This window comes from Filicampus tigris, chromosome 14 (genome assembly GCF_054856515.1).
Source record: "Filicampus tigris isolate MCC_2025a chromosome 14, RoL_Ftig_1.0, whole genome shotgun sequence".
NCBI classification, from domain to species: domain Eukaryota; kingdom Metazoa; phylum Chordata; class Actinopteri; order Syngnathiformes; family Syngnathidae; genus Filicampus; species Filicampus tigris.
In genome coordinates, this window is record NC_141230.1 from 18,784,659 (window position 1) to 18,799,978 (window position 15,320).

Below are 15,320 nucleotides of genomic sequence, written 5' to 3' on the forward strand. Positions count from 1 at the left end.
TGAATGTCACAAGGTTGAAATCTCAATGAGTCTCCTTTCCATCAGCATCTCATCTCTTGACTGAATCTCAGCCATCGTCTTCATTCAGCGTGAACACCCCTGGCATTCAGTTTGTGCTGTGCCTCGTGAATGTAAATATGTGTGTGTGTGTGTGTGTGTGTGCGTGCGCACGCAAAGCTAACATGACTAATCTCATTTGATTGCTTGCGAGCGCACTTCGGCAAAGGGGATCGGTGGGTTGATGATGAGGCAGCTTTCTGATGCGATATGATGTGTTTATCTTACACTGAAGGTGTCTTTGAATTGCATATTAATTCTGTTCCATAACATTACAATCAATTTTCATACTTTTTTTTAACTGCAGCATATGGTAAGATTAAGGATAGAAAAATGCAAAATCAGAACTAAAGATTATATTGGCATACTAACTGAATATCCCTTGGACACACTCTACTGCATCATAAAGCTTTGCTTTGCTATTCATGGTAAAATGGCAGAATTAAAGTCAAACGTTATTTTTTTGGACGCTTGGTCAATTAACTGCTCATTCAGAGAGACATAAAGAAATGAGCGGCTACCATAAAGATGGCTTCTTTTCCCCCTCAGGAAATGATAAATTCCATCAGAAAATGTTTTTTTTTTACGGTAATTACCTCAGTTCATGGACGCAATTGTTCACACACAGACACTAGCGTTAACTGCTGAGCCCTTTGAAATTCTGCTGCAGACCTAAACAGCAACACCTAAAGAGTCATGTGAGCAGTCTATCAGCTAGCTTGGATGGATGGATGGATGGATGGATAGCTTTTGAGCTACAGCTCTGTGCTAGCTAGAGCTAGAGAGATAGCTCGATAATTATTTGGATAGCTAGCTAGCTAACTAGCTAGCTAGCTAGCTATCTAGCTAGCTAACTAGCTCTAGTTCTATTCCATATATTTAATGAAATATAGATGTGCTAACATTTCCAAGTTACCCAAAATTACTACAGTTTCCAAAATTCTATTTTGTAGAGCCAATGTTTATTCTATACTTTGCTAGGGGTTGAATCACTAAAGATTTTTTTATAGTTGACTGTAATGTGATGGAAGTCGAGTCAAAGGTGATTAATTAGGTGAAAGCTTTCATAATTGTGACGGATGGACAGACAGACAGAGTGAGTTAGCTAGTTTTTAAGTTATAGCTCTGTGCTAGCTAGAGCTAGGTAGATAATTATTTGGATAGCTAGCTGTAGCTCTCTTCCATATATTTAATAAAATGTGTGCACATTTACAAGTTCTTCAAAATGACTACAGTATTCAAAATGTTATTTTGTAGACCCAAGGAAAGGTGGGCCAGTCCGTCAGTCAGACGCCCATTTTGCTGACGATTGACGGGACGCCTTTAAAAAAAAAAAGCCGGACTGACAAATGGCGTTTTCATCCATAGTTGTAATCGTCATTCGTTCGTCCGTTATAAATACTGTCCATCTTTTCTTGATATCCTCATTAGGGATGTAACAATAACGGCGCTATTGCCATAATTATGACACAGGACCCATTGATACCCTTTTAAATTGCATTTTAGATATCAAGTCATGGATGGCAGATAATTTCCTACAGCTCAATGAGGACAAGACTGAGGTCTTAGTTATCGGTCCCGAAGGTCAGAGAGAGAAGCTTTTACCAAAACTACACATTTTTAATCCCTCACACTGTGTGAAGAACCTTGGCGTCATTTTTGACTCTGAGCTCAGTTTTATTCCTCATATTAAAAATGTAACCAAGATTGGTTTTTATCACCTTAAGAATATCGCCAGAGTCCGCCCGTTTCTCTCTCAGGCTAACACGGAAGTGCTGATGCATGCCTTTATTTCCTGTCGTTTAGATTACTGTAATGCCCTGCTCTCTGGCCTCCCGAAAAAGAGCATTTCACCACTGCAACTACTGCAGAATTCAGCCGCTCGGGTGCTGACGAGAACCAGAGGGCGGGAGCACATTACGCCAGTTTTGAAATTGCTGCATTGGCTCCCTGTGTGTTTCAGGATCGATTTTAAAGTACTTTTATTAGTTTATAAATGTGTTAATGGTCTTGGGCCATCTTATTTATCTGATTTGCTTTTATCATACCAGCCCTCGCGGATCCTGAGGTCCTCTGGCGCCGGCCTTTTATTTATTCCAAGGGTGAGGACCAAAATGCATGGCGAGGCTGCATTCAGCCGTTTTGGTCCTCACCTTTGGAATAGCCTGCCAGAGGATGTCAGGTCTGCAGAGACTGTTGATATTTTTAAGAGGAAGCTCAAGACACACCTTTTTAGTTTGGCTTTCAACAACTTTTAAATAATTTATCTTTTCTTTTGATTGAAGATAATTCTATGTTTTGCTTTGAATGTTTTAAAGCACTTTGAGTTGCATTTTTATGTATGAAAAGTGCTATATAAATAAAATGTAGTAAATGTAGAATTAAAATGCCACTATCTCATCGTCGTCACGGAGCAATATTAAAAGCAGCAACTCTCCGTCAAAACACGTTACTTTTCGCCCGCTTCAACCGAACACAGCATAGTAAACTTGATAGGCCATGACACTTTGCGCCACTGAGCCAATAGGAACACATGAAAATAAATTGACCAGCCACGCCTATTTCTTTGTCGCTACTGTTATTATGTGCAAAAGCACAATATGAATCTGAAAGATGAAGATGAAAATCCAAGATAAAGAATGACTTTGTATTATTCCTTCAAACCCCCCCATGAAGGGATCCAAAGTAGCCATGGCCAGTGGGTCAATGCAGGTGGTTCATCTCCTATAGCACACACTGGAAAATCTATAAGTCTCTCTCCGGGATTTTCCGAGCTCTGTTGGATGCTTTTAGGGGTGGTGTCATCAGCGCGTTTAGGGTATGGAAACAGATGGAAAGTTATTATTTATGTATGGAAGGAGGATGCTGAGAGAAAGGCGCCTCACAAGGGTTCCCTTTCATCCCCGTACTATTCCATTGTTAATGAGTCAAAAGTCTCACTTAGAATGGCCTGCAAAATTCTCATATCTGACTTCAATTAGCATGATGAATAGATTAATGGGATTTTGTGTTGCTCTGTCATTTGTGTACCTCTACTAAAAGAGCTTTTCATGTGCTTGTATTCAAAAATTTTGATGGCGGTATCTGCACCATTCATTTAATCGACATGGCCAGGAAAGTAGTCATTTAACATTTATTATTTTGTTTCATTAACGTTTATTATTTCGGTAGTCAGTTATAGCTGCACTGCATTATACCAAGTGAAAATAAAGATATTTTGCTCGTATGTAGCTTTAAATTTTTACATACTTGAAGTGAAACCTACAAAAACACTGATATAATGTAACTTTTAATTCAATATTTGGGTCAGATTAGAACACAGTGAAGAACAAAGTTTGTCTATGAAAAGTGCTATATAGATGAAATTCAATTACTTAAATATTTAAGTAGTGCTTTGCCACCATCTTATTGCTACCTTGTGGCATCTTGGTGCCAAGGAACTATGGTGAACTTAATTGAAGAGCTTCATTATGAAAAAAAAAAAGTAGTGCTTTGCTGTTATTCTGTGGCGCATCTTGGTGCCAAGGAACTATTTTGACGTGAGTTAAAGAGCTTCACTTAGACAAATGTAGCACCATCTTGTGGCATCTTGGTGAAGGTACTAGGTTGAAGTGAGCTGAGGTGCTTCATTTTGAAAAAAAATGAGTGCTTTTCCGCCATTGTGTCAACTATAGGTAATTATAAAACTTTTTTGCGGTAGGGGGCAGCAATTACTTACTGATTTCTGCTATTTGCAGCGGGGCTCGGTCCCTGTCCCGCATGAATGAACGACTGTTCACTGTACTTGCATTCAATTTTGATTGTTAACTGGCCAATATAAACAACATTAGTATTTTTCATATAGTGAGGTCATTAAAAACACTTTTGTCTTAGTGCCAGTTTCCTTCCCTCCCATTCAAATGTAAGTTCCTCCCGCGCCTTGTAACTTAACACTTCCTGTAAATTCCTGCCCATTTTTAGGGAGTCGATTTTTCCGCTTCCGCCAGGCTGCCTTGAGCCTGATGAATACCAACAAGCAATCGCTTCCACAAGAGGACCCGGATGCTGTGATGGTGGACTCGCCCAAAGACATTGAGGATTCAGTAGCCCTGCAGAGCTTCCCGTCACCCACCAAGAGCATCTGCAGTCCCATGGAGGCCAACGACACCCACGCCCTCATCAGCTCCAGCCACCACTCCTCCCAGGCCAGCATGGCCCCCGAACCGCTCGACCATTCGTCCCCCAAACTGCTGTGGGAGAAGATTTACCAGACGGAGGTGCACCAGTCGTCTACCTCCTTGTCCAATACTTTCCCGAGAGGAAGCGTCACCAGCATGAGGCGGGCCTCCTCTGTCCATGAGATTGAAGGCTACAGTTCCAGTTCCAAAAGCATATTCAGGGACCGTCATACAAATGAAGGTATGCACGCTAGTATACACGCAATGTAAACATTGGTCCATTCCCGTAAATACGATGTAATTGTCTGTCCGTGAACGGGCACAAATACATATTAGTCTGTCCATTCAAAGGCAAAAATAACATCTATCTGACCTGTTCAAACACCACACAATGTAGACATGTGTCTGTCCAGTAACATACGCACTACACCTAATGATAATTTAACCCTCCTGTCATGTGGACTAGGATAAATCTGACCTGTTGGGTGTATTATCAAGATAAAAATATCAAACACGACGCAAATTAAATTCTTACATTTTTTTATAGGGGAAAAAAAAGCCTAGCAATAGTAATACGATAGTTTTACTGATAGTTAACTCAATGGCCAACCATTACGCTCACTTTAGCCCTTACACTTCTTCTTCTTTAAATGGGTCCACTTGACCCAGTAAAGTATGTATAATGCAAAAGAATATAAATATATTTAATTTCTTGAAATTATTTATTTTAATGTAATGATTTTATTTAGATGATGATTTACTTATTGAAAACCTTCAAATTCGGTCAGTTTCAGCCACAACATAACCGGAGAGTTAACAGTCAGTCCACTAACCCGCACAATCTATATGTCTATTCACATGGACAAATAACAGGCTTGCCGATTTTTTTATTTTTTTTTGTCTTGATCAACAGGTCCATTTAACCACGTCAAGTCCAGCCTGCTCGGCTCCACGTCGGATTCCAACATCAACAAGTACAGCACCATCAATAAGATCCCCTTGATCGCCCTCACCTTCTCGGACGGGAACGACAAGAAGACTCACTCTCCTCCGACATCGGAGAAAACCATCATAGCGCCGAAGGTCAAAGACAGGACACACAACGTGACAGAAAAAGTGACACAGGTGAGCTATTCATGACGCATTATTTTTGACGGCCAAGCGTCAAACCCCCGAGTGATCCTTTATTGAAAAAGCTCTTCCATAGTAATTCACAGCTTTGCCGGAAAAAGTCAGGGCCTCTGGCTTAGCGGCGCTTTGTTTGTGGGCTTGGGAAGCTGCCAAAGCCCCAGCGGTGGAGCTTTGACATTCAGAAAGAGAGAGGGGTCGTTCCTGGAAAGCACAGGAATAATAATGAGTTGGAAAAAAAACTTTTTTTTTTTTTTCAAACGCTCGTTCTCATCTCAGTTCAGTGCTTTAGGTGAGGTTAATAGAGATAAGTCCAATGTAATAAAATTGATTTTGACTTGCAAGCTAAACTGCAGACTGACAGACAGCTGACATTTATAGAAGACCATCTAACTTAAAGACATCTACAGCATCAAAGACAAGACAAATGGACAGTGGGGGACAGCCTTGCTGAATGTGGAAGTTTACGCTGTTTTTTTGTTTTTTTTTATGCTTGTTAGCTGATTATAGGCATAGATAGAACATTAGTCAAAATGCATTAACAAACACACAAGATGACAGTTACAAATTGTTGTTTTGCTGTGTCGAGTGAAATAGTTGTTTGATCCCCAAGCGAAACATACTGCAAGTTCGGACTCGGTGGAGCTGTTTTAGGTGCCATAAAGGCCAACGCAAAAAAAATGTCAAACTTAACAAATAAATACCTCTCGCTTTCAACCTCCTACACAGAAGAAGTGTTTTTTTTTTTCCTCTGTGCTTTTTTTCTTTAGTAACAGGGCTTTAAAGAATAACAGAACTTCTTGGATGTGTGTGTGTGTTTGTGTGTGGTGTGTGAGAGAGAGGTATTTTAGGTACCAGTAAGTGTGAGACTTTTTGGGGTGGGTTTGAGAAACTTATCAGTGAATTTTAAAAGTTATTTTCTGTTGTGTGGGATAGGCTTATTCGTAAGTCACACAGGTTTTAGGTTTTCATTGGAGTTTTTCATTGAGTTTTTGGAGCGCGTTGGAGGCTTTCATAGTGTGAGAGAGGTTTTTTTGGTGTGCATTTGAGTCTTTTGTGAGTAAGACTGTTGGGGTTTGTGAGAGTTTTTGAGTGAGCGAAAGATTTTTCGCGGACACTTTTTTTGATGTGCGTTTTTTAGTGAGTGAGAAATTTGGGGTTTGCAAGAGTTTTTGGGTGCATGTGAGAGTTTTTTTTTTTTTTTTTTTTTTTTAGGTATGTGCGAAGGTTTTTTTATTGATCTAGAAATGTAAAGTTTCCCGAGGTTTTTTTGGGGGGGGTCACGTGAGAGTTTTTGGGTATGTGAGAGACTTTCAGTTAGCGTTATCATAACAATATATACACTTAGTTATATTTATGAATTAAGGGTTGGATTCAGCAACAGGTGGATTTTTTTTTCTGAAATGTGTGAAAAAAGTAAAGACATTTTTTAATTCCGCGTGAAAAATACATTTAAGGACAGATAAAGCCATCTCCGGTTAATTACACTGTCCAACGACAAAATGGATTCCCCCGACTGTACAGTATGTAAGCACACCTTACGTAATCCTGCTTGGTATGGCCGATGTCAGCGGGGGAAGATGTTCATATTCAAACAACAAGAATCCCTCATCTATAAATGAACAAACCATCATGGTGATTAAACGTACTTCCTCCCTTTTGACCTTAGTCTAGTGTTAGGAGACGCCACGGGACATGAGCGCCAAGTCTTCCTCTTGAATGGCTTGTATAATTCATGACTTGAGCATAGGGGAATGTGCAATGACTAGAAAGCCCCCACTGCAACCCACAGCTTCCCTTTTGCACATTTTTGTTCATGGCGCAGGAGAATTTTTGTCGTCCACGGCTTATTAGGCCAAAAACAGGAGATGACTCAGGAGTCAGGACACTGAATAATTTACTGATCCGGTCAGAATATATTTGTGTGGGGAAATTCAAACGAATGTTTGCTTAGTTTCAGTGGTCCCTCCCGAGTAATATTCATGCAATGCACAAGCTGCACACCCAAAAAAAAAAATGCTGGGTTGTTTTCCTAACCCACTCGCTGGGTAGCGGTGGATTTTGAGAAGATTGGGTTACTTTCACCCAAGTTTGGGTTCATAATTTTGACCCAGCAGATTGGGTTGTAGTTTTGAGAGTGTATATTTCCGCAACTACATCCACTGGTTATCCAAGTGTACAAAAAAAAAAAAAAACGGGTTCTAAATGTCAGCGTGGTGTTGGACAGCAGCGGCGAACACGCTGCAGTCATCGCTAATTGTTTTAGGATTGTCGAGCGCGTACATCGGGGGAGCGCCCGTAGTTGTTTCCAAGTCAGCCCATTGTTGTTGCTAATGTGGACGGCCGCACAGAAGGCTTCATCACTCACATTGATCCATTTGTCAGAGCCTCTGAGGGAGGACAATTAGGCCAAGAAGAATTCCCGAAGCTTGCGATTTTACTTTTTAATTAACGAGGATTACACACGGCAACTGCATGAATTTACTTTTTGGGTAAGTCAGCGGTTCTCAAACAGGAGTCCCTGAGCCACAAAATAATTTGTGATAAATTGTAATGTCAGATCGTTGAAGAAAGGTACCGACGGTACATATCATATCCGCAAGTAAAACAAATGTAATTCATTTAATAAGCCAAACTTTGATGATTGTGACATATAGTCACATAAATCTGACTTCCCTGCTTGAGTAAAGTCACAATTTTTTTTTCATATTACTGGTACACAAAGAATGAAAAAGCCATACGCTTTTCGAGAATAAAGTCCTTTTTTTAGTATAAAATTATCTTTAGGTGTGATATTACGTGAATAAATTCTCTTTTGAAATTCACTTCTTAAATTATTACTTCCGTCAATTTTGATTTCATATTACGACTTTAATCTTATAAAAATCGCAACATCCCAGCAAAGTACATCAGTGTTTTCAGGGTTGATCGACTAAAGATTTTTTTGTTGTTCATCTATAGTCTGCTGAAAGTTGTGATTGTGTTTAACACTGTGTGAATTGTAAATACGATGAGAAAACAGTAAGTTTTCAAGCTGAGCTTCATTTTTGCTGACAAGATCAGAAAAGACTCAATCCTCTACCATCCTGCATTTTACGTCAACATAAAATAACGGCTGTGGGTTCATTTTACAATGTACAACTTTGGGCATGATTATTGATGTTTCTTGTGAGATGATGAGTTTGTTAGTTTGAAAAAAAATTGGGATTTGTCCTCTCAATATATTAAATGTTTTAAATTGGTTTTGTCTAATTCTAAAGCGTTTTAATGACCTTAAAAAATAAGTGTCATAAATGCGGACGAGGACGATTTAATTCGACGATTCGCGGATTTCACTTATCGCCGTAGGTGTTTATTTTGGTACTTTTTGTGCCGCTCATCCAAAAATAAATACAAATTTTTGAAAAAACGAAACGTTTTTTTTTTTTTTTTGTCTCCTCCAGGTCTTGTCACTGGGTGCCGACGTTCTGCCAGAGTACAAGCTGCAGACGAACCGCATCGACAAGTTCACCATTCTGCATTACAGCCCGTTCAAAGCTGTGTGGGACTGGCTGATCTTGCTGCTGGTCATCTACACGGCCATCCTCACGCCTTACTCGGCCGCCTTCCTTCTCAACGACCAAGAGGAGCAGAGGAGGCGTGAATGCGGCTACTCCTGCAGCCCACTGAACGTGGTGGACCTCATCGTGGACATCATGTTCATCATCGACATCCTCATCAACTTCAGGACCACGTACGTGAACCAGAACGAGGAGGTGGTCAGCCACGCGGCCAAGATAGCCATCCATTACTTTAAAGGCTGGTTCCTAATAGACATGGTGGCGGCCATTCCCTTTGACCTGCTTATCTTCGGCTCAGGATCAGATGAGGTTTGTTATCTCTCTCTCCTTTTTTTTTTTTTGTACCTTCTTTTTCCTCAGGGAGTATTACCGCAATGAGCCTCAGTCATCGCTGCACAGTCATCTCTTTATTGAGTCCAGACTTGGGCACCCAGGCCACTACTTAAAGCCTAAGTCTTTCTGTCTCAGCTATGGAAGGATTACTTTAAATTGCATGTTTTTTTTTTTTTTTTTGAATGGTCCTCATTCTAGAATCCATTTACAAGGATTAATGGCTTACCAAATGGCAATCATTGATGCATTTATGTGACGAGGGGGCCAACAACGCCGTGTGCACGGCTTACATGCAGATGTTAGATAGTCATTGGTAGGATGGCTGCCAGGCTCGCCGGCTTGTTTGATGGCTCCAGATCCACTTCAGTGCTTGATCGTGCTTTGTAGGCACTCCATTACACCAGAAAAGCTCCTGATTATAAACCATAATCATCTTTTTTTGACCACTGCCGCCGCTGCTGCTGCTGAGTCAGCTACGCGAGTCTCCTTAAATCTCAATTGCAGCGTTACCTAAAGAAAATGGAGTGTCCGTCTCGGGAATATGCCGTACGCGGTTGGTGGCAAGCAACATATCATTTGTCTTTTAATGCAAACAGATTATATGGTGGTGTTTTCATCCAGCGATCCATTTTCTATACAGCTTATCCTCACTTGGGTCACGGGTGAGCTGGAGCCTTTCCCGGCTGATATTCACACTCACTCACGTTTCTGGAACTGTCATCAAGTCCATGTGGGGCCGAGCCCCGCCGCAAATAGTGAACATCCGCGAGCAATTTTCCTGTACATCCTAAAAACATCGATGCAAGATTATTATTTTTTTGTTTTTTTTGTTTTGACTTTTGCATATTTTTTTAATTCAGTTAGCTTTAATGAGGTTTTTAGAGCAGTTTTTTTTTGTTCGTTGGTGTTTATTTATTCAAAATACTTTGTAGTAGTTTCGTTTTTTATTAGTTTTAGTATTAGTTTTAAGTTTTTTTTTTAAATATATGGAGATAATAAAGTCAAGTAAACTGCAATTCTCAAACCTTGCTTTTTCTGTAGGGACATACATCTGAAATAAATACTTTTCAAATAAACCCCGAAAGCTCATATATGATATTAATTGACAAAACAAAAACAAATGACATTTTCGCTGTAATTACAATTAGTTTTATAAACATAAGATATAGTTTCAGTTACTTTTAGTTTTTGTAAAAGCATTTTCATTTTGATTTGATTTCATGAAAGGGAAGTCAACCCCAAAATTGTCTTTACAAGAATATGTTCTATGCCCCCACACTAGTCAGTATTCTGATATAGCGTTTGTGGAATATGAGTTAAGCAGCAAAATGTACTCGCTTTTATCCATCTCAGTGAGCGGCCATTTTGTCACTTCTGTCGACTGAAAATGACATCACAACTACCCAGGGCTCAGGGAACGACCAATCACAGCTCACCTGCTTTCTGAAGCTGAGCCATGATTGGTTGTGAGCATCTGTGATGTCATTTTCAGTCGACAGCAAGTGGCAAAACTGAGCCTGAGATGGCTAAAAACGGGTGGATTTTACTGCCAAATGTGTATTCCACAAACACAATATTAATCAGAATATCACGTTTAGACTAGTGGGGCTGCATCGAACATATTCTTGTAAAGTAAATGTTTGGGTTGACTCCACCTTTAATGAAAATGTTTCTCTCAATTGTATTTTCGTTAGTTGTCGTTAACTATAATAAACTTCGTCCAGCGTAACTGGACTGGATCATCCAGTCCCATAGTCTGCTTCTCTAATGAGAACAAGCGTTATCGAAAACGGCTGTATGAACCCGTTTATGCTTCTCCCCCCACCCCCACCCCCCATTGGACATATACAAGGAAAGTGAGAAGCTCTTCAGCAACTACATTACGTAATCCGTGTGCAGATAAACGTGAATGAACTCTCGTTACATCTGTCATGGCTTATGTGTTTAACTCAAAATGAATGGCTGTAATTCCAAAGGCACACAAACTCTGGTCAAAATGCATATACGACACAGCACTCCGACTGTATTCCGCGTCGGTTTAGACGTGTAAAACAACCTTAGTATCATTTTGTTTTGTAGAGCCACAAATGCCCTCGCTGCATTTCATGGAATGAACTCACACAGTATGTTTGTTGTAATACTGCATAATGACTGTAAACTATTCTGTAATGCTTGCTAGGCATTACTACTCAGCGCAGCAGTTTGCACAACAAAAGTCAGCCCGGTGAGATGCAGCAAAACGAATAGATTGTGGCACGTTGAGGTACTGTGCTGTCGCCTCATTTCGGTTCTTTATTGTCCCGCTTGGGGAATGACTTTTCAGTCGTCAGCACATCACGGAACCTTTGTGGCATTATTAGAACAGCAACAGTTTACATACCGTACATGCAATATATTGCTATGTAACGCTTTCTTCATCGTCAGCAGCAGAGAGATCGTCTGGGAAGCTCACGTGCGGCTGTAAAATCGAGTCTAATCATTTTGGATGAACGACAACAAGACGCGGGCTGCTGTGGCTTAAATAACTTTCTGGAATTGTAAAATAGTCTTATCAAGTGAGGGATCTCTCAGTAAGAACAATAAATTGCCATTCCGTTAGAGATTATGTAAGACATGTCATCACCGTGGCAATGAAAAATAAAAAAAAGACTTTTCATGGCGGTGACACCGCCGCAGAATATCACAGCGGCTTCCTAATCTCATAAAAGCAATATAAGGGATGAGATCACGACGCTTGCTGTGTTATTTCAGTGTTCTTGTGTGAAACAGTGCAGTTATCACGATCCTATTAGCTGACATCAACAATCTGAATGTCATTTTAATCGCTTTGCTTTTCGCCTGTAAAACTCAATTCAGAATCATTTGAATTTGACATGAGGACGAGTTTTAAAAGGTGTTGATTGCCGTGGGCTTTGTTTTTTTCGGGACCGACGCAAATTCAACGTAAATCTGCACGGTGATGGGTTAGACCATATTTTATCATTCCGTAGATATGCACAAGCTGGCGTATTTTTAAAAAAAGGGCAGGTTGCGCCGTTGATGGCGTGAACGCAGCTGACTCCATCCGTCGCTATTTTAAAGCGGCTCCCTTCATTGCATTTAAATGAGATGTCTGGCGTCCTCATGAACTGCATTTACCGCATTTTTGCATACGCTGTCTACAAAAGTGCTGTAGCACATTTTTGCGCCTTGATGGATCATCAGCTGGACCACAGGAAATGTTCCATTTCACTTAAGTGGTCCAAAAATTATTTACTACAAACAATGTAGTTTTGTTCAACCTTTTATGCCATCGGCGTGTAGGCACAAGCAGAACAATTAAATGGCATAAGCCATGCATCCAGTTTGGGTGATATTTTAGTACGGTGAAATTTTTCTCATGTAAAATATGTTCCTTGGCGGAGTTAAGGTTGGTAAACACCGCAAACTATGTGGCAACTTACCAGAATTATGCATACCCCCCACTTTCCCGGACCCACATGTTTGGTTTATAAAGTCTGCAGCAGCTGCTTTGAGGAAATCCAACTAAGCGCAACCCTCGACATGTTTTTAGACGACCACTCTGATTGGCCTGCTGAAGACGGCGAGGCTGCTTCGTCTGGTACGAGTAGCCAGGAAGCTCGACCGCTACTCGGAGTACGGCGCCGCCGTATTGATGCTGCTAATGTGCATCTTTGCCCTCATCGCCCACTGGCTGGCCTGCATATGGTACGCCATCGGCAATGTGGAAAAGCCTTACTTGGAGCACAAGATTGGCTGGCTGGACAATCTGGGCGTGTCCATAGGGAAGAAATACAACTACAGTGATCCCAACTCTGGTCCCTCTATCAAAGACAAGTATGTCACCGCACTTTACTTCACCTTCAGCAGTCTAACCAGCGTGGGATTTGGCAACGTTTCCCCAAACACAAACTCGGAGAAGATCTTTTCTATTTGTGTCATGCTGATCGGATGTGAGTACACACACTGGTCGGTATCATCAATAACCAAGAGTAGATTGTCATTTACACTTGATGAAACGCTCCGCGCGTGTATTCCAGCCCTTATGTACGCCAGCATCTTTGGGAACGTCTCAGCCATCATCCAGAGGTTGTACTCGGGTACGGCACGCTACCATGCGCAAATGTTACGGGTCAAAGAGTTCATCCGTTTTCATCAGATACCCAATCCGCTGAGGCAGAGGCTGGAGGAGTACTTCCAGCACTCCTGGGCCTACACCAACGGCATTGACATGAACACGGTAAGTTTAAAAAAAAAACAACAACAAAAAAAAAGCGATTCACCACATTGTATGCATAAATCTAAAGGCCAAGTGTATTTCTCTTTTGTCTGCTTTACATTGTGGACTTGATGTCTTTTCTTTGGCAAGAGCAGGAGGTGCGTATTACATTTTGTTATCTTGTCTAATTCAACAGCCAAGTGGGTCACTGTGTCAGCACGCTTTGAAATAAACATCCCCAACCCCCATTACTGTAATATAGAAACACGGGGGGGGGGGGGGGCATGTTGCGCTCAAACGCCTTCTGGTATCTATGGCAAAGCCATGTCCTTCTAGATTAGTGGATGAATGTTCCACAGATCAAGCTTTCATATTAATGTTTAAAAATCCTTAATGTTGAACATTTGGACTGAATTTAAACGAAACGCAAATGGACAGCAGAAGACAAAACACCTATTGCATTAAAAATAGTCATAAACCCGATATCCCCATAAACCGAGCGCTACTTTTTGGGTACTGATTAATGGGAAGCGCTACCAGTTGCATACGCACTTCCGAATGAACACATTTGAGATCGCCCATAATTACTTTATATTCAATATTTCCATATTATATTTTTCATAATTAATTCTATTCATCCATGCGAAGACACTGACCATCAGCACCATGTTGGTGAGCCCTGCTAAACAACATTCCAACTTCAAATTCTTCTCACTTGAAGTTTCGAAAGCACTTCACACAGCCTATTGATCGATTTGACTTGGTTACTCATTTACTCTACCTCCCCATAGGTGCTGAAAGGTTTTCCGGAGTGCCTGCAGGCGGATATCTGTCTCCATCTCAATAATAATCTCCTTCACAACTGCAAAGTGTTCCAAGGAGCCACCAAAGGCTGCCTGAGGGCCTTGGCGATGCACTTCAAGACCACTCACGCCCCTCCTGGAGACACTCTGGTCCACAGCGGCGACGTACTCACTGCCCTCTACTTCCTGTCCCGCGGGTCTATTGAGATCCTGAAAGATGACATTGTGGTCGCCATCCTGGGTAAATCGCATCTCTTGTTAACCGTATTTACTCTATTGTCTTCGACAAAATGATCCCCAATGGTGTTATTGTCGAGTGCAGTAGTGGATACGTATGGCGTGTGTCATATCCCAGCTAAATGCGCACTTAACGAGGGAAGGCAACCCAAACATTTTTTTTTTTCAAGAATATGTTCTTTGCAGGCCCACTAGTTGAAACAAGACATTCTGATAAATATTGCGTTTGTGGAATAAGAGCTAATCCACCAGTTTTTTAGCCATCTCCGGGGGCGGCCATTTTGTCACTTGTGTCGAGTGAAAATGACATCACAGGTGCTCAGGGCTCAGGTAACGACCAATCACGGCTCAGCTTCAGAAAACCGGTCAGCCACGAGCAGTTGTGATGTCAGTTGTCATTGTGAGTTAATCACCAATGTGGAAGTCTGCCAATGCATCGCTAATGCACATGCACCATGAAATGTCAAAACGTCAAACAAAAACAGCAGGAAGAACAGGAAGTCAACCCAAACATATTTTTTTCAAGACTATGTTCTATGCAGGCCCACTAGTTGAGATGTGGCATTCTGATGAATTTTGCATTTGTGGGATATGAGTTAAGCAGCAAAAAACGCCTGTTTTTAAGCCATCTCAGGGGGCGGCCATTTTATCACTTGTGTCGACTGAAAATGACATCACAACTGCTCAGGGCTCAGGTAACGACCAATCACGGCTCAGCTTCAGAAAACCGGTCAGCCATGATTGGCCGTTACCTGAGCCCTGAGCACCTGTGATGTCATTTTCACTCGACACAAGTGACAAAATGGCCGCCCCCGGAGATGGCTTA

General features: G+C 41.2%; 1 protein-coding gene and 1 long non-coding RNA gene across 3 annotated transcripts in view; one reads left to right on the forward strand and one right to left on the reverse strand.

Moving 5' to 3' along the window:
* The window catches only part of LOC147136678 (uncharacterized), an 88,211-nt gene that overhangs the window by 27,994 nt on the left and 44,897 nt on the right, over positions 1 to 15,320 (reverse strand). The window lies entirely within an intron of this gene.
* The window catches only part of kcnh7b (potassium channel, voltage gated eag related subfamily H, member 7b), a 43,020-nt gene that overhangs the window by 14,635 nt on the left and 13,065 nt on the right, over positions 1 to 15,320 (forward strand). The window contains exons 4-9 of the mRNA XM_086051165.1: positions 4,018 to 4,455; positions 5,128 to 5,339; positions 8,786 to 9,211; positions 12,789 to 13,188; positions 13,276 to 13,476; positions 14,244 to 14,498. Coding sequence (XP_085907291.1) covers positions 4,018 to 4,455; positions 5,128 to 5,339; positions 8,786 to 9,211; positions 12,789 to 13,188; positions 13,276 to 13,476; positions 14,244 to 14,498 — 1,932 coding nt within the window. The remainder of the gene's footprint in view (positions 1 to 4,017; positions 4,456 to 5,127; positions 5,340 to 8,785; positions 9,212 to 12,788; positions 13,189 to 13,275; positions 13,477 to 14,243; positions 14,499 to 15,320) is intronic.